General features: G+C 42.3%; 1 protein-coding gene across 1 annotated transcript in view; it reads left to right on the top strand.

Moving 5' to 3' along the window:
- PLCB1 (phospholipase C beta 1) overlaps nt 1-23,225 on the top strand; it is a 480,198-nt gene that overhangs the window by 310,652 nt on the left and 146,321 nt on the right. The window contains exons 8-9 of the mRNA XM_075267398.1: nt 7,992-8,092; nt 8,632-8,798. Of these exons, the coding sequence (XP_075123499.1) occupies nt 7,992-8,092; nt 8,632-8,798 (268 nt within the window). The remainder of the gene's footprint in view (nt 1-7,991; nt 8,093-8,631; nt 8,799-23,225) is intronic.

Below are 23,225 nucleotides of genomic sequence, written 5' to 3'. Positions count from 1 at the left end.
GCTGAGAATTATTTATGACGGAAGTTGGTTTCAGTGTCAGCCAATATCTAAAATTTAGCCACCTCCAGGTAGCATTAGAAAGGCTAAAAAAGCACAGCTTAATTAAAAAAAACTGCAAAATCTGCAACAACAAAAATAAGCTTTTCTGCAATGTGGGGGCTCAGCCTAAGACAAATTTGTCCTCACTTTTTGTCAGTCTGCAGAATTTCCTGCATATTCTTGTAGGGCAGGGGTGCCCAATACGTCGATCGTGATCTACCGTTCGATCGCAATGGACATATGGGTCGATCGCGGGATGCAGCCAGGGATCCCCGGTGTCTGCTTGTTCACAATGCAGGCTGAGAGTCGACTCTCAGCCTGCGCTGTGAACAGGCACTCCGGACACTTGCAGGCTGAGCAGCAGCAGCTCCGGGGGATGTCGCGCTCCCCGCTCTTAGGGATGGAGGGGGCCGGGGTGCTGCTTGTTCACAGCGCAGGCTGAGAGTCATCTCCGGACACTGGCAGGTGGGGCTGCCGCATCCCCAGCCTGCCAGTGTCCAGAGATAACTCTCAGCCTGCGCTGTGAACAAGGAGACACCAGGGATCCCTGGGAAGCCACAGAACGCCGCTGTCTCCTGCTCTCACGCTCTGCCCGGCCCCGCACACAGACACGCCCCACCCACAGAATTGCCCGGCCCCGCCCACAGGATCGTCCCGGTCCCACCCACAAGAAGTGGGTAGTAGATCTTTGGAATTGGGCATGTTATAAAGTAGCTCACATGCTGACAAAGTGTGAGCACCCCTGTTGTAGGGTATTTAGCCAGTGTAGTGTAACTGTCTTGAGTCCTACTGCAGACAGAGCAAAGGGGAGAGACTCCTGCTGCAGCCAGTTGTTTTACACCCAGGACAGTAAGGAGTGGCTGAGCTCCTGGGACACCTAGAGAATACGGTATTATTATTGCATTATAGGAGGAGCTTGAAGGAGGAAGAGCTAGAATATGTTTTTGCACATTTTTCATATTTGCTGTTCCTTTAACCTCTTGACAACTTCCTATTGGCTATATACATATGGGCGGCAGCTGTTTAAGTTTACAGGAAGGTAGTTGTGTCCCTTACAAAATCATCAGTAGCAAAAGTCCGTGCAACTGCAGGAATGGGGAACTGGTTTATTACCGTCCCTGCTTTTGCAATTTCAGGGGCTGTTGGGACCCAGGGGATAAAAAACAGTTCTGTGGTTCATGGAAGGAGTTACAGGGAAATATAGAAGAAAAAAAAAGAAGAAGAAGAAAAGGAATGTTAAAATGTCTCCCAATTTATGACCTTATGGGGCACAGAATGTAAAAAATAACAAAAAAAAGACAGAAATAGGGAGTCCTTAACAAAATGTGTGTAGTATTAAAGGTGGACACAAGTTAGGGTGTAGTTATAAGGGGTGAAGACAGGGGCGTAACTATCGGGTAGCTGCAGTAGCGGCTGCCACAGGACCAGGGACATTAGTGGTCTGGCGACAGCTGCTACTGCTGCGTTTTTTTGGGTTGTTTTTTTTTAGTAGGTCGTTACCAGCTGGTGTTACTCCAACCAGTAATGGGCCCTATTTACTTACCTCTCCTAGCTCTAGGCAGGCTTCAGGCCTACTTGTGTGTCATCCCTGACGTCACATGACCGGGGCCTGCGTCCTTATGCATTGCAACGCAGGCCCGGGTCAAGTGGTGTCCCATACATCATTGAAGTGGCTGACATCAACAGGGAGTGCACCGAAGCCAGGGATTGGTAAGTAACAGTGTTTTTTATGTTTGTATCCTCCTATGGGTCTTGGATTATTATACTTGGTGTCTGAAAAGACCCCAGAGTATAAAAATTGTTCATGGGGGTCCACAAAGGGGCATAATTCTGTGTGCAGGGGACACTATGGGGCGTAATACTGTGTGTAAGGGCCACTAGGGGAAATAACAATGTGTGCAGGGGCCACTAGAGGAAATAACAGTGTGTGCAGGGGCCACTAGGGGAAATAATACTGTGTGCAGGGGCCACTATGGGGCATAATACTGTGTGCAGGGGCCACCATGGGGCATAATACTGTATGCAGGGGCCACTATGGGGCATAATACTGTGTGCAGGGGCCACTATGGGGCATAATACTGTGTGCAGGGGCCACTATGGGGCATAATACTGTGTGCAGGGGCCACTATGGAGAATAATAGTGCGTGCAGGAATGCGGGGCAAGCGGTTGATCGGTCGGAGTCTTCAGCATTGGTGGGGGGGGGCATGTTAAAAGTATACCACGTGGCCCTGCCATTCTTAGTTACGCCACCGTGTGCCGAGATAGTACGTACACCCAATTACTCATGGCTGATGGTGCCAAAATGTCCCATGCTTGATTTTTTTAATTGGGGCTCAGAAACTCCTTTGTTAAGGCGGCATCTTTGCACCCATATTACGACCACGATACCTTTGGCAGTTCACTTGGACTGGGCAGATCACTTTAGAATTCTATCTAAGTTTAGATGAAGTGTTCTGCCTACATTATTCTGTTTGATGTACTATAGCTTCCAGAAACCTGTAGAGAACAAGTTACAGGAATTGAGCGGGAATTGTCCGGTGCAGAGAGTCAAGGACTAAGAACAAATCCCATCAATAATATCATTGCATATCATATCATATCATATCATATCATATCATTGCAGTATCTCCAATACATGAACAAGTTTTCATGTGAGATGGTTCACCCGACATTGTTTATAGTAATCGATAGATAATTTAAGAATTGTTTCTTTTCTTTTTTTGTCTCCGTTTCTTTTTATAACATTCAGTCAATTACAGCCGCCGATGTGCCGGGTCTTACCGTAGTAATAGAGATGTGAACCTGTCATCCATCTGTTATCTACTAACTCTACTTAGAATTTTAATAAAGTAAAAAGACACTTTCTAGCCGAGAAGACGAGACTCTCAGCTGTAAATTTTGACCTTCTTGAGTTATAATATCTCACTAGTGATTTGATTTTAATAACTCAGATACCTTGGAAAGTTTCTCTTTACTATTGGAGAATTACATTTGTTTTGGGCTGAGGTTTTTTTTTTTTTTTTTTAGTTTTCTATTAAATAAAAAATTTCTTTCTTTTAGTATACGGTGTAGGAAAACTATTGATGACTTTAGAATGGATATCGCATACAATGACATTCATTGATTTCCAGTTAGTAGAGATGAGCGAACACTATTCGAAACAGCCGTTCTCATAGAAGTGAATGGACGTAGCGGGCACACGGGGGGGTTTCATTTCTATGGGAGCGTGCTATTCGAAACGGCTGTTCGCTCATCTCTTCCAGTTAGTATGTAACTATAGCTGTCCATAGAACATGGTATATCCTTATACAGTGTATTATATATGAGCCCACACCTGTTACTAGCCACAATGGAGTTCGAACGAGCATCACACACGTGAAACAAGGTTATTTTTCTATTTTTTTTTTAAGCAAAGATTTCTGTTCTCTGCTTACGATGCACAGCCATAGAGTTAAAGAAGCGCACCCAACAAACATGTTACTGTCTTATCCTGTTTTTTCCCATACTCCATACATAAACAATGAAGTCTATGCAGAGAGGGAGGGGACAAAGGAAAGACAGAGCTATGAGGTGTCTACAGTATTAAATGAGTCATTTCTGCCATGAGAAGTCTAAGTAGTAATTCCTGATAACTCAACTGTCTCTATATAGAGGAGATGTCTTTCTGCCCTGTAAAGCTCTCCTTTTTCTCCTCCTTCCCCTCTCCATAGACTTCTATTGTACAGTTTTGATCAGTGACAGAAGGGGGAAATAAGTGAAGAAACAGGCGTGTTTCTTCATTAAGGTATATTATAAAGTTTGTTACCTTCTCCGGCACTATGCTGAAAAAAAAAAAAAATGAAAACTTTACTTACACTTTAAAATGAAACACTGGTCAGAAAACTAAATACACTACCATTTACCTCTCTCGTCTAAATTTAGGAAATAAGTTTTTGCTGGAGTGCTTCTTTAAATGATCAAATTCTGTCTGTCTGCAGCTGACACTTAGAGAAGCACTTGGGTGAGTGCTGCAGCCTCTTCACTGTGTATCAGAAATAACGCTGCACATTACACGGTGCCTTGTATTGCACTTCAGTCCCATTTACTAAAACAAGGCTCAGCTACCAAAGGACCATGTGACTTATGAACTTGAGTTTATGGTTACAGAGAAGATACTTTAGTGCTTACCCAAGTGCTGCAACTGCTTTCAATCAGGTGATCGGCATGGAATCGGTGTGTCCCCCACTGCTCTATTATTGTGGCTATTAGGCCGGGATCACACGGGGGGATTTTGGGCCAGATTTTGACGTGGTCAGAATCCAGTCCAAAAAAAGGCTAGCCGCAACTGGATGCCGGTGCAGTGCATACAGTGCATCGGCATCCAGTCATGGCATTCCACTCCAGATTAGGCCCAAATGAATGGGTCTAGTCGGGAGGGAATGTCGCGCCTAAAGAAAGGGAATGTCGCTTCTTTTTTCTGCGAGCGGGAACAAACTGCTCGCGGAAAAAGCAACCTATTGAATTCAATGGGAGGTGGTTTTTTGAGCCAGATTTTGACACAGATTCTGCGTCAAAATCCAGACCAAAAACCCTGTGTGAACCCAGCCTGAAAGGATTATCTTATCTCCTATGTTGATGACCTACAGAATTCTAAGGAGAGCCCATCAATATTTGTTTTGGTTGTCCTGGATATTCAGATTTGCCCATGGAGGTCAGAGAAGGTGCAAAAATCCCCGTACTCACCTGTCCCTTATTCTCCGGTGTCTTCCACCATGGAACAGTCCTTCTACTCTCATGGTCTTATTTCAGAGGAGCATTGGGGGCAGGTGACTATGGTGTTTTTGGTGTTTTTTGTTTTTTTTTTTTTTTACAGTTTCCTCATCCTCTTTGATCAAATTGGTATAGCTTTGAAAACCCCTTTAAGTCGTGGCAAAAATCTTTAAGTGAATGTAGGTGAGCTGCAACACCACACACAGCCTTTGTACAGGAGTGGCAGTGTTTTTTCGAACAAAGCAATTGTGTTTTCTAATACTATGGAATCCTTTTAAATTTTTGTTAAAGAAATTAGTTGATTTTTAGATATTTTGCAGAAAAAAAATTAAAATTAGATTTTGAAATAAATAAGTACAGAATTTTGAGTCTGTCTACAAAGCAATGCTGTTACACTTTAAGAAATATCTAATATACCTCCATTGCAATATTTTTCTCATTTCTTCTACTATCTTATGCCTTGTGGTGTTTACAGTTAAAAAATGTACAAAAAGAAAAATCACCATCTTGTTCTTTTTTCTGATGTAGTGATCTGACATCACCATATGGTATTACACATGGCCAACACCATCGAGCTCATTCATTTTTAATTGTTATCATCTTATCTTTTTTTGCAAACTAAAAAGTAAAGCAGATACTAGAGATTCCCAAATAACACGCAATAAATTATGCAAGAGCTTATCTGGAGGTCTTGGGGCATAATTTAATATTTGCCAGAACTGAACAGAATATTGCTTTAAGGGAACCTGTCACAATGAGAAAAGGTAGTGAAATCTGGAGACGGCATGTTATAGAGCAGGGGGAGCTGAGCAGATTGATGTATTGGTATTGCTTGTTCCATGGTTGGAGGGGTTATCCAGGATTAGAAAACATGGCTACTTTCTTCTGATGGAACTCCACTTCCTCTTCTCAACCAATGAAATGGGTCAATCGCTGGAGATTGGAAATCTGCGCTCTCTGGTCCACAGATTGGAATAACAACAAGTTATATAAAAAGGACCTCACCTGGCATGAAACTGTGCACCTGAAGAAGAGCTGTGGAGCTTGAAACGCGTTGTGCAGTACATTTTGGTCTAATAAAGGTCATCCTTTTTATACACCTTGTTGTTATTCCAATCTTTGGAGCAAAGAGCGTAGATTTTCAATTTCCAGCCGTTGGCCCATTCTGCTGATCATTGTCTGGTCCCTAGTGACTAGTCTGTGGAATCTGCTGCCACCACCACTTTCGATGTTCACACTAGTGTTGTGATCCAATCACAACACTCGAAGGTGAGGGACCACCTGGTCCATTCTTTGTCAATTTGTATTTTCAGCCGTCCAGTACCAATTATCTACACTATGAGCATGCTCGGTGTTCTTCCCTAATTTTTGTCTTCTCAATCAGTGGCAAAATGTTCGTTGGTCACATGGTCATTCTATAATTCAGTCCCAATCAAATGGTTCCATTTCAAGGAGTGATCCCCTTTTTAAAAATTGATGATAGGCAATTTGTTTTAGATCAGCGTTAGGACACCTGCAGATCAGCTGTTTCCTGCAGCATTGCAGTTCCTGGTATTGTCTATATGCTGGGTGTTTTAGTATTGGGGGTTTTGGGTACTGCAGTGGTGTTGCATTTAAGTCTATGGGACACTGCAGCAGTACAAATAAACCCTGCTACTAAAAGCAATTCCAGCAAGAAGCACAGCACCGAGAATGTGGACAATTGAAGGAGCTCTGTGCTTTGGAAAACATCTGCCGGGGTCCTAACAGTTGGATTCCAACTGTTATTCTGGGGGTCTGAAAATATCCACCCCCAAGTATAATGATAGCAGTGTTTTTGGGGTTTGAGGGCCTGTGGCCTCACTTACCGACCCCAACTCCTACTCACAGCCGCCTCCGCAGAAGGGGAAGCACCAGAGCAGGAGTGAGGATCGGTAAATAAACAGGGCCCATTATCTACTGGAGTTACTCCAGCAGGTAACAGCCTATTAAAAAAAAAAGGCCCCTTAATGCCCCAGACCCAGTGACAGCCTCTACTGCTGCTACCCCGGTCTCAGACAATAGAAAGTTCCTAAATTCATGGTTGTAAACCATTGGTAACCGATCAAGACAACAAAGGTCACCATGGGGATGGATAGAGTAAAATTTTTAATTACTTATATGTGCAAAAACGTCTAATTTTTCAATTGTCCACCAATTTACTTATGATTTTGCTTGTGAGATGCCCTCAATGGAGGGCATCAATGGCCTGAAGAACAGGCAGCAGCACTCACCTGAGCAGTGCACCCCTGCAAGCTGTGACCAGATGGGGGGAGGGACTGGGACTGTGACCCTCACCAATCTCATAGTGATGATCTATCCTATAGATCAATAATTACGCACTGGAAAATCCCTTTAATAGACACAGTGGGAACCTCAACATGAGAACGATGATGAATCCTCTTGAGTATGGAGAATATTAGCATTTTTTTGCAATTTTGCAATGTTTTAACCACTCAAACACCCCTTTAACCTTGGCTATTATAGCACCGCCTGTTATCATAGTCCGCAGTAGAAGACAGATTGGAAATGACAATGCCAGTAAATGTTTGTAACATTACCAAACAGCACAATTGAATTTATCTCATTAAACTTGTGTTCCCCTTGCACGGTGCAGTGATGTGGAGGGGAAGCCACCAGAGATCAGGCTGAGTCTATTATATGTGCTCGGCTGCAGTACTAGAGGGAGACGTAGAATCCCGGGAGGTTCAGCTTCTGTTTTGTTTCATTTGTTTTTTTTTCTTTTTTCCAGATATTTCTAAAGTCCATTTTAAAACAAAAATATTAATAAAAACAGGAAATAAAAAAGATTCCATGCACAGGATATAGTTTTGGCTGTCTGTATTTTCCCCATACTGCTAAAATGTAGTGTTTTGACCGTGCGGCAAAAAAACTGTTGCGTATTACACTATCTGCAAATTGGATGAGATTCTGGCGAATCCCTTATACACCTTGTAGAAAAAAAATCTGCAGCGGAAAAGTTACATTTTCAAAAACCCAACATGTCTATTATGTCTATGGAAATGCGTTGTCTTCTGTGATAAGATACCACGCTGCAGCAGGTTAACCGATTGTAGAAGTTTGGGTTAACTCTGCTACATCTTTAGCTCTCTATAACTTTATTTCGTTGGGATTTGCGGTATAGTTCCAGGTATATTCTAAGTCTGTTTCTTTTATTCCGCAGAGTGACTCCATCCCTCAAGATGACTTCACACCAGAAGCCTACAGAGTCTTCTTAAATAACTTGTGTCCTCGGCCTGAAATAGACAATATATTCGCAGAGTTGTAAGAAACGTTTACATCCTTTTTGGGGGGGGTTTTGTGTAGCATTTGCGTGTGCGGATGTTTTAGATAGACAGAACTCATTTTACAGATGACTTGCCATGATGTGATAACAATTTTATCAGAACTCTGCATTGTGATGATCCTCAATTGTCCCTACTAGAATTGTATAATGTTTCCATCATTGCCTCATTCTGATCACTCAGAGGCTCTTATCTACAACATAGCGGTGTTAAAATAATAGAGAATAGCAGAGTTTCACAGCAGAAGTTATTTGAGTGTTTTTTCTATCTCCCCTCCCTTATTTATAGCTAATATGGAAAAAGTATCGGCATGAAAAGTGGAGAAGAAAACAGACTTCTTTAACCTCTTCCGACATTTACCGTATTAGTACACCCAGTATCACATTCATATAATAAGGAGTAGAGATATTGAGATATTCCTTTCTTTTCACCGGGCTCAGTTTGTGCCCTCATTAGTGAGTATTATGGTAATTATTATTTCCGAGGTGTCAGTTATATATATACATTGCTCTTTTCCAGTGGCACAAAAACTAAACCGTACCTCAGTGTTGACCAGATGACAGAATTCATTAACTTCAAGCAGCGGGATCCACGGCTAAATGAAATTCTGTATCCACCACTGAAACAGGAACAAGTCCAGCTGCTAATTGAGAAATATGAGCCTAACAGCGCCCTGGCATCAAAAGGTGAGACAAATCCATGTCAGCAGAGAGCACGCCGATCCCTACGTGTAGTATGAAATATTTTACATAGTGGCGTTGTCTTACAAAGTATCTCCATGATGCTACGAATCACGGATCACCTTGCGTTACTTTGTATGTAGATATATATATAACACGCACTGTTCAGAGGTATACAGAGAAAGGGGGGTCTCAAAGCAAACAATAAAATGAGACCCTTTTCTGCTGCTGGTTAACATTAGAGATGAGCGAACACTGTTCGGATCAGCCGATCCGAACAGCACGCACCCATAGAAATGAATGGAAGCACCTGTGACGCCGGCCGGCCGGCCGCCAGCAAAGTCAGCGTCACAGGTGCTTCCATTCATTTCTATGGGTGCGTGCTGTTCGGATCGGCTGATCCAAACAGTGTTCGCTCATCTCTAGTTAACATCATTACACCATCACAATCACTTAGAATTATACAGCGTTGTTTTTATAGTTACGCCGCGGCCCCTTTTTCTGAGAATCTACACCCACATTTCTAGCCAAAAATTTAAGTCGAAGCTCAATACGCTACTGGGTTCAAACCAGCGATTGAACTCCATCCAAGGCTTCCGCCCCTGAACCCGCCTAAAAAATTGTCTATAATATTTCTGCGGGTAACAGCTTTTTAATTGGGTGAAATTTCCATTTGGACCCAAAGAACAGAAAGCCGAATGCTAATGTGAAGCTAACTAAGATGTGCCACATTACGCCAGGGTCCACACTATAATCCGGGGTCTCTTCAGATAGGTGAAGACCCAGGGGAGGTGACAAAAAAACCCAAAACATTCATACTCAATTTCTGTTACATATTTTGGGCCTCCTTGCAACATCCGGCGCAATCCTGGTGACGTCAAAAGGTAACAGAAGGTGAACAGAAGGTTATTATTTTACGCCCCCCTGCTGCCTACTTACTTTTTCTATACCCCTTTATTAATGTCTACTAATGTACCCTTATATAAAATATGCCCCTTTATATTGTTACTGCTTTCTGAGGCCCGATTAATTTAATAAGGCTTCTTAAATTAATATTACCTCCTGTATTAATGAAGCCCTTATAATATATTAATAATATCCCCAAGATATAGAAAATTAAAAAAATATATATATAAAATTATACTCAACTGCCCACTGATGCAAGGAGTGGAGCCACTGCTGCCATCACCCCTTGTTGTTCTATCCTGTAGACCACATGCCAATTCAGACCTGCAGCCTACTACAGGGCACCATGATCCCAACACATCTTTGTACCAGCACGATGGTGTCTTCATGCCCATCTGCACAGGGATGCAGATTTGTTGTCGTTACAGTGCCATGTAGGCTGCAGGCCTTAAGAATGGTAGAGGAGGAAGCCAGCAGCTACCTCCTCTACCATGTATTTTAACTCTATCAGTGTCTTCCAGACTTCAATACAATTAAAATTGCTTCTTGTCTTTGGTTAACCCCTCTGAGACCTGCCCCCTCTGCCTTCCCACTAGTTATGCCTCTGCACAATAATAATTCTAGGCCACTGATTTCATTGTGTCTATTTACATGGTTGTTTTTCTGATGACCCATTGTAATGGACTATCAAAAATATTGAACATGCCCTATCTTTGTTCATTTCTCATGGAGGGATCCGTGAAAACAGTTCCAAGTTGGATGCAAAGTTGCCGTGAAAAAACCAGACTGTTGTCCATTTTTCACAGCCTTTACACTCCAGAACTGTCTGAATATAGCCTACAACCCCTCACTCTCTTAAATCCACCATTTCTCCCAAGTGACTTAGGCTGAAAGAATATATATGTCCATCCATTGCCATTACGACTAGCTCTTGTGGTCCGCCATTTGTCTACTCTTAGTAGCAAAAACATCCAACTTTTTGATGAAATCACATATATATTTGTAAGGAGGGCTTCTTAAGGGAGGGGGCAAAAAACTGATTACCGTATGTGTACCATGTTTAGAAGTACATCTATGGGGCTGGGGAATGTCTTTATAAAAGACACATTTCCATATAATTAGAGTGGGGGTCACGTCTTTCGAGAGATAGAATATATAAAAAGTCATAACTTATTATCTTCTTAGGAAATGTCCAGATTTCCAGCATTGTTTCACGACACATATACTGTTACAGTACATCAAGTATATATTTTTGCTTCTTATTCTTGTATTACCACGTCTGGAGGTGTGAAAAAAAAAAACTAATTCAGAAGACAAAAAGATCAAAAACATAATTTTTTTTGTTTATCTGAATTTAGTTTAATCCACTTATTTCTGTTCTATCAACAGGACTTTTCTGATTAAAATTCTTTGTATATTTTTAGTTCTCGATTTCACGAACACATTTACTATGGTCCATTTACTAAAGTCTCCTAACTGAGAGCTAATTGTATCCCATAGCGCGTGTATATCACAGAATGCTCGATATCAGGAAGAATAAACAATGCGGTTGCTCTGAAGATTTGCTCACCACCCACCCAATAGCAGGGAAATTAGATGCTATGCATGATATGTCCTTGTTATCTCTCTTAGATCTGTGCCGCTCCATGGTTTGGCTTCCAAGAGATAATAAACTCTCAATCGGCTCCAACAATCCGGCAAGATCTGGATTAGAATCGGTTACTTAGACATGGTGTAGACCATACGTATAATCATGAAAAACCATTTTGTATTCCATAGACTCACAAAAGTCAGAATCTTAAACATTTTGTATAAATCAAAAGTCATAGCACGCCAGATCACTCACCCATTCGAGGGTTTCGCCTCATTAGGCTTCTTCCCTGTTATGGGTTGAGTGATGAGCACTAGAGATGAGCGAACAGTAAAATGTTCAAGATTCGATATTCGTTTCGAGTAGCCCCTCAATATTCGACTACTTGAATTGAATATCCAACCCTATTATAGTCTATGGGGGGAAAATGCTCGTTTCAGGGGTAGGCAACGTTCGATCAAACTATACTTACCAAGTCCACGAGTGAGGGTCGGGCTGGATCCTCTGAAAAGTCTTCTCCTTGCAGCGTCCCCGCGGCGTCTTCCAGCTCTTCATTCACTCTGCCAGGCATTGAGCCGAATGCACATGCCCGCACTACAAGTGGACATGCGCAGTCGGCTCTGCCCAGGCCCAATGCCTGGCAGAGTGAATGAAGAGCCGGAAGACGCCGCGGAGAAGCTGCACGGAGAAGACTTTGAGTATTTCGAATACCGTAGTATTCGATCGAATACCTACTCGATCGAGTACTACTCGCTCATCTCTAGTGAGCACAGCTTTCAAAACAATCACATTGGTTTTTTTCCCCATGATATTGAGAAAAACATGTCCCTCTTTGATGGGAACAGGATCGTAAGGACTTGGCTCCATTTTTCAAGTGTCTGTATCACACGGTGGAATAGTGCAGGGCACATATTTATTTATACATAGTGTATATTTACCTGCCAGCAAGTTAGGCCAAACATGTTTTCTTGTGCATAAATAAGACATAAAATGATATATCATATATGCTTAAAGGGGTTGTCCAGCTTCCAAAAATGTGCAAATACATCCACAGCAGTGCTAGATATTCCTAGATGTTCCCTTGTGCACCCTTTGCTTGGCTTTATGTTACTTGCTGCTCCTTGTATCACTGTTATTTACATGTAGTGAATCTGTGGACAAACTACATTTCCCATGATTCATCTGCCTGCTCTCACACTCCGTTTTGCTGCTCAAGGAGAGAATGCTGGAGTGTCCTTGCAAATGAAACATCACAGCATCATGTGACCTAGGGCATGGAAGTGATTTATTACCTGAGATTTAATTGCAGGGAAGAGAGGAGAAGGGAGGTGTACACAGAGAGTAAGAGCAGGCAGAATCATGGGAAATGTAGTTTGTCCATAGATTTACTGCGGTGGAACAAGGCGCTTTCCATAGTTGTACCGCTGTCATAGTTGTACGAGGCCCCGGCCAGCTCCAGCTGGCGAAGGGCCCCATACTTTGCCGTGCCCGGTCGCGGTAGCACTCCCTACAACCATGATCGTTACACCTCTAGGGAGCAGTATGACGTACTCTAGGTGTGAGGTTGTCACAGCCTTGACGATCCATACAGCAAACCCAACCTCCTAAGATCCTTTGGTCCCCTGGTGTATAATGCACAAAAGCACCAAGGAACTGCTATGACATTGTCGGTATGTGTTACACCCCTGCTTAGCTGGTGATAACATTATATACAATAGGCTATGACAATGTGGTACCGTAGACTTCTATATTTTAGCATTCCGCTGGAATTTACAAATGTAAACGTTCCATCTCAGCCATGTAAAACAGATTGTTCCATACGTGTCCTTTTTAATTCCAATTTCCATTTCCTGATAGCCGGTATCTACACTGTGATGCTCTGCATGTTACTCTGTGAACTTTAAAGCATGAAGAGCACCACGCTGAGTGTGAGCTGCGTAACCCAGGGGAGATAGTCTGATGAAAAGCACCATTAGACAAGGTTTGACATCTCACATAGATCTGTGATGTTTGTCAGTATTCCCAATTCTACTTCTGATTCAGTCTATTTCCCATTGGATTGCACTGTCAAGATACAATGAACTGTTCTGAGAAAGGATTGTGAACATTAAGCCGGCGCCTAGGGAGTTTAACAAGAGTCGGCTTGAATGTTAAATGTAAAATGTTGTGCAGAGAAAAAAAAAAGTTGTATTGGAGAATAAAGTGTTTTAGTCCTGCCGATGTGTAGAACAAAAGTCCACGTTCTATAGACGTTACATGTCATCCTACTGAATTTTAATGCTCTTCAAATTGGAAAATGTCATCTCCTTCTATATAAAGATGTGTCACATGAATGATAATCAGGACAACCCCGCATCGGTGAATATAATAAAATGGAATAAAACTAAACCTTATGATATTTCACACGTCGTGAAGTGATAGGAACAAGCCCAATACAACCATAAGCAAAGTAAAATTGTTATTTTCCCATTGCATAATCCATCGTGTACTTCATTCCATATGAATTTGCTGAGCTCAGGACTTATATTTAGGAGAGGGTCCTTGAGCAAGCTAAAAATGCAAGCATATCATAGTAGTAGGCGACTAATGGTGTTTCCAATGGGGAAGATATTTCATGAAATTTTTAAATTCTGGACTGGTGCAAAATTACATTTCTGAGCTAAAATATAGATATCCAGGATCCCCAGTGATCTGCAGTTCTAATCAGGTGAATACAGAGAATGGCTCCATTCTCTCAGCGCTGCTCATACTCTTGGCACATGCGCAGTACTGCTGTGATTCTTGGTTAGTTCAAGACACATGCACATGTATTGTACTTGTTCCAGACTTCTACATCTGTAATTCAGGAAATTCTCTAAGGGCTAGTTCACACGGGGTTTCGCGTGAATACATTCCGTTGTGGCTACCACCAGTATCCCGACGTGGTTTTCCGCTCCAGATTAGGCCTAGTCTGGAGAGTGCTGTCGTCAAGCGGACACCGCGGCTGAATTAGCTGCGGAATCTTCCTGAAAAAAGGGCAGCTCGCTTCTTTTTTCCACTAGCGGGAACAAACTGTTAGCAGAAAAAAGAACACTAGCAGTCTACATAGACCTCTATTGTGAGGGGGCGGATTTTGAGGCAGATTCAGCATCAAAATCCGCCCCCTCTGCCCCGTGTGAACTAGCCCATAGAGCCAAACAAGGTTACTACAGATCAGGTCACATTTACTTGAATGGTAGGTAAACTGCAATAACCTGCTTTGGCCACTACACAAAGAACAGCGCTGTCTGCTTCCTGCTCTATTCTCTGGGTTGCAGCTGATCAACAATATTTTTAACTCAGAAACGCCCTATAAGGCTCTGAGAGGATTTCCTGAATTACAGATGTAGAAGTCTGGAACATGCGCAATACATGACTATGTGTCTTGAACTAGCCAAGCTTCATAGAAGTACTGCGCATGTGCCAAAAATATGAATAGAGCTGAGAGCAAAAGAACTCAGGGCCAGGCAAGTATCGGTATTTACCTGCCTAGTTCTGTGAATCAGATGGAGCTGTGGAGGGCAGCACACAGCAGTGGGTAGCTTAACTCTTTGGGGTAATGAGCACGCCCATGTTGCTCCAATGAGCTCATTTGCATATTTATAAAATCAACGGTATCTCAGCAATGGAGGGAGCGATTCACAAGGGATAAACAGTTTGATTCAGCTGGCCCTAACCTAACCTATGTATCTGGTGACAGACTCCTTTTAAGTTCTATAACTTCTGATTTATTGGTATACTAGCATCTGCCCGCGACTTCATCTACGGGGTGGTGTAGGCGCTGAGCCACGTACGTGTAGGTAATCGTTGGTGTGTATGATGCGCCTGCTCCTGCGCCTCTGTTATTTTTACATGTTTGCAACTGCGCTTTATACCCAGGTGTGCCCCGAACCTCCCTAAACCCACCTCCGGGCGGTTTGCGCCCCCCCCCCGCCTTCCCCCTGCGCTACCATCCCTCCCAAACCGCGCCAACCCGTGCGCCACCTAGGACCCCTTCCCACACTCTGCAGTCCAGGCTTTCAGAGCCTCCTGCCAAGTAGCCATGGGAGTTTGCGTGACACAAAGTAGCCTATCTTTTAATCCCGATGAATAACTATGTTTGTGGAAATTTTCAGACACATCCGTTCAGGCTTTTTTGCGTGATTAAGGAACAAACATCCAAACACACAAACATCCAAACACACATCACATGTATAATATTAGTAGGATGACTATTTTGCTTCAGCTCTATAGCTACAATTTAAATGAGCTTTTTCATCATTGTACTTATGTACTTATGTTACTTATGTAACAATCTTGTCATAATATTGTACGTTTATTCTAAAAAAGTAAATTTTTATAAAGATGAAGTATATTATTTTAGATGATTTTTTCTAGTTTTTTCTATTGAAGCACATAGCACATATGGTAATATTTAGTATAATTCAGCCTATCTGTATTATACTAAATACGCTCCTCTGTGATGTCAGTGATAGACGACTGAAAGCCTATAATTCAATGAAGCTTTATGCATCAGTGACATGCCAGTGAACCATCATCATACATCCTAATGAATATTAGGTCTGCCCACAAAATTACTACCTGTACATCTTCAAAATGCAACAAATTCAGTAAGTTGTCAGTGTTGAAGTGGCTAAGATTAACCCTCATCTGCTAGTTGGTCCATGTATGAGCATTTATATATGGCTAATTCACTCACTATATGTACAGCTGCAGCAAAGTTTAACTTGAATCTGTAACTTGCTGCATTGTGGTAGTCTTTGAAAAGCCATTTAAAGGCTGAGGTAGCCCCCACCATTCCTGAGCTATCAATGCTGTTAGGTTTGATACCTTATATACCAATTTGACGCTGTACTGTCAGGAGGGCGGGGTCAGGCAGGAGCAGACAAGGGGTGTGATTCTGAGCTCTGATACTGGCTGTCTCGGATTGGAGCTCTGAGTCACACCCCCTACCTGACACCGCCTCCTGACATTACAGAGCTTAAATAGCACAGCAGGCAACAAAACTACCTGCGCTTGTTGCTCAGGAATGGTGGGGGCTAGAGAGAAAGTTCCAACTGTACCAGAATAAGAGTAGTGACGCCCATTAACAGAGTCTAAGAACTAGAATTGGAGGAGGTGGTGACAGCTCCTCTTTAAAGAAAAAGTCATGTTCAAATTTGCTGCAACTTTTTATTTAACTCTTTTTTTTAATACACATTAGTATTGCATGTCCAATTTTGTGTCCAGTTAAAAAAAAACGGTTTCGACGCGGAGAAGAAGACTCACACAGGCGGATACCTTTGCAAACTCATTCAAGTGAATGGGTTTGAAAACTGACCACCAGGTTTTCGTCTCCTGCCCAGTTTCTCGAGGCAGAAGACGGAAACCCACCGGATTGGCTAAAGCAGAGACCGGGTGCAGGTGTGAACCCGCCCTAAGATGGTCAGCTGGGTCAGGTTACATCAGTTGGTTCATGTTATTATGTAGCAGTAGGTTTATATCACTTGAAACCAAAGGGCAATAGTAGCGTCTTGAAGGCACTGGCAAAGTACAGATGTAGCAGAGAACCCGAACGTCTGCAATTGGTTACATTGTTGCAGCGTGATATCTCATCATAGAAGACAGCAATCAATGAAAGCTCATTGTAAAAATATATTTTCTTCAACTTTTGCTTACTTTTGTCTTCTGCGATAAGATGCCATACTGCCGCAGTTTTACCAATTTTGGAAGTTTGGATTATCACAGTTACATCTGTATATACATTTTTTAATATAATGTTTATTTTTGCATTTTATAAGTAAAGAATCAACCACACAACAGTCAAACAAACATAAGACACATCGACAATGATACATCTGTATATAGTGCTAAGATATTGCTAATATGGATATGGAGTGACAATAGTAAAGTCAGAACTGCTATATTATATCCCATAATAATATGAACTAATTGCTCACACTATTGTGAAATGTATCTTATTATTGGCGATGTCAGTAATCTACTTTTTTGGATTTTTCTGCCGTTTTATTCATCCATTGTTTCCAATAGTTTTGCTCATCTGGGCTTGGTGCCAGTATCACTGTAAGAGTCTCTCCAGCTACTACTTCAGTGTGTTCTCCTAGAATAATATTCACACAGCGCCTGCATTTGTTTTATTTTAATTTATCATGACAATAGCTTTATGATATAATCACCATTTAGGAAACCAAACACAAATTATGCAGGTGTTGCGTGTGCTACAAAGGATAAGGGGGTGAATTTATTTTACCTGTTTATTACTTTTTTGTATTCGGAATTTTAAATTACCGTACTTATTATATACATGATAAAAAAACTGGGTGACCACAATAGAGGAGTCTTACAATGGAACTGTTAAGGATTTCTATAGCTCGTTTATAAAGGACTCATTTATTCAGATAACATTTATATTAGGCCATGCGTCTAACCCTCTCCGATCCTGCCCCTGCCCTCTTTGATCCCACCCAATTCCACCCAGTCCCTTCTGTCCCCAGTGGAAAACTAGTGTCCTCCTCTGTGTAACACAAAGTGATGAGGCCTCCCTCGTACCCACACATAGTATAATTCCCCATAGAGCCCCTTCAAAGTATAATGCCCTCAAAGAGCCCCTACACAAGTTAATACTCTCTTAGTAGTTCTCCCCACACAGAACACACAGTATAACACCTACTTAGTGCCCCATACAGTATAATACTCCCATAGTGTCCCCACAGAGTATAATGTCCCCTTAGTTGGCATCATGACTCATAATGATGCCAATGTAACCAACAAGACAGCTGAGGACCAATCATAGGCCTCAGTGGTCCTTGACATCAGAGAGAATTGCTTAAGAGAACAGGGAACCATTCCAGAATCCAGGGAAGGTAATCCATGTGCAAAACCGCTGACAGAATATAGGGCAGGTATTTGATTTTGACCATCATATTAAAGGGAGTCTGTCACCAGAAACCAGCATATCCACTAAGGCCCACAGATAGCTAGATTAGAGTGACCTGAATGACCTGAACCTGTTTTCTCCTTGTGAAGATATTGTGCAAATATTGCTGTTGTGAATTTGGAGCAATTCAGGCATTACCACTTACTCCAATGAGGTTATTTGCATATTGACAAATGCAGAGGTAGCAATTCACAAGGGAAACGGCTGCATTATGACACTAACCTATCTATCTGCAGGGCTGGGGTGATATGCTGGTTCTGGTGACCCTAACCTATCTATCTGCAGGGCTGGGGTGATATGCTGGTTCTGATGACACTAACCTATCTATCTGCAGGGCTGGGGTGATATACTGGGTCTGGTGACAGTAACCTATCTATCTGCAGGGCTGGGGTGATATGCTGGTTCTGGTGACACTAACCTATCTATCTGTAGGTCTGGGGTGATATGCTGGATATGGTGACAATAACCTATCTATCTGCAGGGCTGGGGTGATATGCTGGTTCTGGTGACACTAACCTATCTATCTGCAGGGCTGGGGTGATATGCTGGTTCTGGTGATACTAACCTATCTATCTGTAGGACTGGGGTGATATGCTGGATATGGTGACAATAACCTATCTATCTGCAGGGCTGGGGTGATATGCTGGTTCTGGTGACACTAACCTATCTATCTGCAGGGCTGGGGTGATATGCTGGTTCTGGTGACACTAACCTATCTATCTGCAGGGCTGGGGTGATATGCTGGTTCTGGTGACACTAACCTATCTATCTGTAGGTCTGGGGTGATATGCTGGTTCTGGTGACACTAACCTTTCTATCTGCAGGGCTGGGGGGATATACTGGGTTCTGGTGACACTAACCTATCTATCTGCAGGGCTGGGGTGACATGCTGGTTCTGGTGACACTAACCTATCTATCTGCAGGGCTGGGATGATATGCTGGTTCTGGTGACACTAACCTATCTATCTGCAGGGCTGGAGTGACATGCTGGTTCTGGTGACACTAACCTATCTATCTGCAGGGTTGGGGTGACATGCTGGTTCTGGTGACACTAACCTATCTATCTGCAGGGCTGGGGGGATATGCTGGTTCTGGTGACACTAACCTATCTATCTGTGGCTCTGGGGTGATGTGCTGGGTCTGGTGACACTAACCTATCTATCTGCAGGGCTGGGGGGATATGCTGGTTCTGGTGACACTAACCTATCTATCTGCTGGGCTGGGGTGATGTGCTGGGTCTGGTGACACTAACCTATCTATCTGCAGGGCTGGGGGGATATGCTGGTTCTGGTGACACTAACCTATCTATCTGTGGCTCTGGGGTGATGTGCTGGGTCTGGAGACACTGGTGGTCACCTGGACAGCATAGTGGAGCCGCAGGTATCTTGGTTGAACTGGATTTTGGCTTATATTTTGAGTTGTTTTCCGCTTGTAGCTTTATTTGAAGCGATATCTTGTATGAACAGGCCTTTATCTATATTTCAAAACCAGAGTCTTTATTTCATCTACAGCGGGTGGATATTTCCTCTATCATCGGCGTCTCGCTCTTACTGCCGTTTTATTTCTAACTCATATTATCTGTAAACTGTCTACACTCCTGCACCATTATCAGTAAAGATGGATTTTCTAATTAGAATTGGCCTTTTCTCCTTGATTTATTTTTTATCTGCCTGTAATCCCTTTTCCTCACAGTGCTCGATATGCCGGGTAATATATATTTTGCCAGGAGGGAGGTACAAGTAGATGCTTACAAAGTCAGGTTAACATTTTGTTGGCTTTGGGATCACAGAAACGTCTGGCCAGATATGGTTACAGAGAAGCCATCAGGTGGTTTTTTGTGTAGCATCCAGTAATGACCTTTCCTATGGTGACTCTCGCTAAGATTCCTGTTGCAGAAAAGTCAAGATATAAGCCTGTCAAAACTTTAGATTGATATATATATAAGTTTACCTTAACTAGTCACAAGGGACGGAGAGGAGCTTCATCTAGTCATGGAGTCACCGTACTAAATCTGTCTGCCAGTCTGATGCCCTACCTAAGGCCTGGTTCACATCTGACTCCTGGAATACTGAATGCAGATGTGAACCACGCCTATCTACCAGCCACATATAGCATGGTTTAGTGCAATGACTGTATGACTAGATGAAGCAGCGCCCTACAACTTGTGAATAGTTAAGGTAAATTTGCATATGCCATTAAAACTTTAATATACTCATACATCTCCTGCTCAATCCACTACTGGCTTTGGCTCTAAAAAAAATGCATGTGGCCTGACAGCGTCTGAGCTCCGTTATCAGGTTTCCGTCTTCTACATGCAGAAGACGGAAACCTGTCATGCCGAGTCCGGCCGTGAGCGTTTTGAGCTCTCCGCAGCGAAACCGTGTCCGGTTTTTTAAAAAACGGTTTCGCCGCGGAGAGCGTAAAATGGCACTAACGGCTGGACACTTTTCAAACCCATTCAAATGAATGAGTATGAAAGAGTCCTGCAGGTTTCCATCTCTTGTTCAGTTTCGTGCACGAAACGGAAACCTGCAGAACGGAGACCCCAGGCGCAGATTTGAACAAGCCCTTAGGCTAAGGGCTCATGTAGCGAAACACAGCCAAAAAAAGGCTGCAGAACAAAACGCAGCTGAACCGCGTTGCGTTTTTTATTGCATTTTTGCAAAGTTTTTCTGTGCAGACTTTCTTATTATACTTATATAGAAAACTCCAGGTATATTGACTCTTTTCCACTGAAAATTTTTCCCTGTAATGTGTGGATGGGATTAGCCAGAATCTCATTCACTTTTGCAGGTGCAGTAAAACGCAGTGTTTTTTGCTTCAGCCTTAAGCTTCTTTTTTCCTATACCCCCACCCCCAACATGCCCTAGCCATGCCCCATTTTTGGGAGCATGACACGGGAAGTACAAGAACACCAGTTTCGAAAATGAATACCTCAACTCGTGCTTAAAAAGCTTCATAACTATTTAACACCAACAATCTGACATTAAATAATAATTTAAAAAAAAAATATCCTCCTTTTGGATTTTAATTTTTGAGGAAAATTCATTAATTTTTTGTAACATAAAACAATAAATTCCAGTTTTCACACCAGCCACTAGAGGAGGCACTACAAACTGATGGTTCCTGTTTTCCATTGCTTGTGAGCCTTGTTCTATAGATTGGGACAGAATAATTAGAGTCATCTCATCATTCGCACAGTTGCACAACTGTTCCAAATTTGCTAGAACTGTCCCAAATTTTTGGGAACGATCCAAGCAATTTTGATTTCAACTTAGACCAAAAAAGGGGTTTGCTTAAAACTCAGTGGTCCCACTTAAACATCCCGTTTTTACTAACCTAAATATTAGAATGTAGGTAGTATAGGGTGTACGGGTTATTGACGGCTCCGATGTACTGCTGGAGTTGTAGTTGAGGCTGGATAGCAGCACTATACACATGTACTATACACAGATAATGGCTGTATGCTTCTACCCTATTACTCCCTGATCTCTGGGGGCAGAGGGTTATTTTATCACAACGTGGAGACTCTAATAGTCAATTGACTCCCATTCATTTCAGCTGCCATAAACCTCATATACGCTACTGCCCTTTCTATACAGAATATAAAACAAGAAAATGTGATCCTAGAATAGGATTCAAAAAAATAGATACAAGATTTAAAGCAAACATCTTATTTCTGTTTCTCTAGATTTACATCCATTTATTGAGACAACTGAACATCGACAACCTTAAAACATTCATATTTCAATTTCCCCAGATTTGAAATGAAAAGTTGAAGCCCAAAATCTGCAAGAACTTGTAAGAAAGTATAAAATCTTGTAGTTGGTACAGTACAGTATAGGCCCATAAAAGACTAAGGGCATTGTATTCAATATCTACATATGAAGACCTCATAAAACTAAAAATTCCAAAAATATAAAAAATGTAATTAATGTAACATGTAAAGAGAAGGTTTCAACACCTCATCCAATTTCACATCCTTTTATTGTATAATAGACCACCCTTCGCTGATTCTGACACAGTTGGAAGTTTTTCTCTAGCCCGCCATTCCTGAGTAATTGGTGCTGATATTTTTGATAACTGATGTGCTTACTAGACTCTCTAATGCCAAATGTGTGGTGTCAGGCAGGAGCAAGAAAGGAGTGTGACTCAGAGCTCGTATACGATCCTAACTCCCATTGCAATGAATGGGATCTTTTTGCGAGCGCAATCGGCTGACACGTGTATACGTGCCAGATCGCACAAAACGCTACATTGTGTGAATGCACCCTTACACTGTTTGTCCTAGGTTGGAGCTATGACTGTTCCTTCCTACCAACACCCACGCAACATTAGAGAGTCTAGTTATCATGTCAGGCATTGTAACTAACTACACTGGTTGCTCAGGAATGGTGGAGCCTAGAAGGAGAATTCCAACTGTCTTGTTTACCAGACTGGAAGCAGTCACAGGTTTTGATACTTTGTCCAATTTTCTCCAACAGCCAACCACTTTCCGCTATGCTCCGCTTAACCAGTGTGTAGACACAATTTCACACTTGGAAAAACCACACTCCTCCTCCAACTCTTCCACTTCTATCAACTTGATAAAAATTTTTTTACTAAGCCATTTCATACAGTTATCTGAAACTTTATCTAAATTTCCAGTACAGTTCCGGCAACAGGACTCGTGGTATATAAAACCCCACCCAGACTGAGCAGGTCCACCCAATTTATGTGGAAGAATTGGATGATCCAGGGAACATGGCCATGGTTGTTCCAAGAGGCGAGACTTGCTTGCCTATTTTCTTATTTTACAAACTTCAAAGTTCTTAAGCAGCTTTCTACTAGTTATATCTGTATCTGAGAAAACGGCAAACAGGCTAGGAACCAGTATAATAACTTCTATTTCTATAACTCCCACATATGCCGCAGCACTTCATCTTCTTGAACCATTATAGCCCTCCATGGTATTGTCAGCTGTCTTAGAATCCCGAATGGC

This window comes from Leptodactylus fuscus, chromosome 3 (assembly GCF_031893055.1).
Source record: "Leptodactylus fuscus isolate aLepFus1 chromosome 3, aLepFus1.hap2, whole genome shotgun sequence".
NCBI lineage: Eukaryota > Metazoa > Chordata > Amphibia > Anura > Leptodactylidae > Leptodactylus > Leptodactylus fuscus.
The sequence above is the reverse complement of the archived record's forward strand: the minus strand, read 5'-3'. Positions and strand labels throughout refer to the sequence as shown.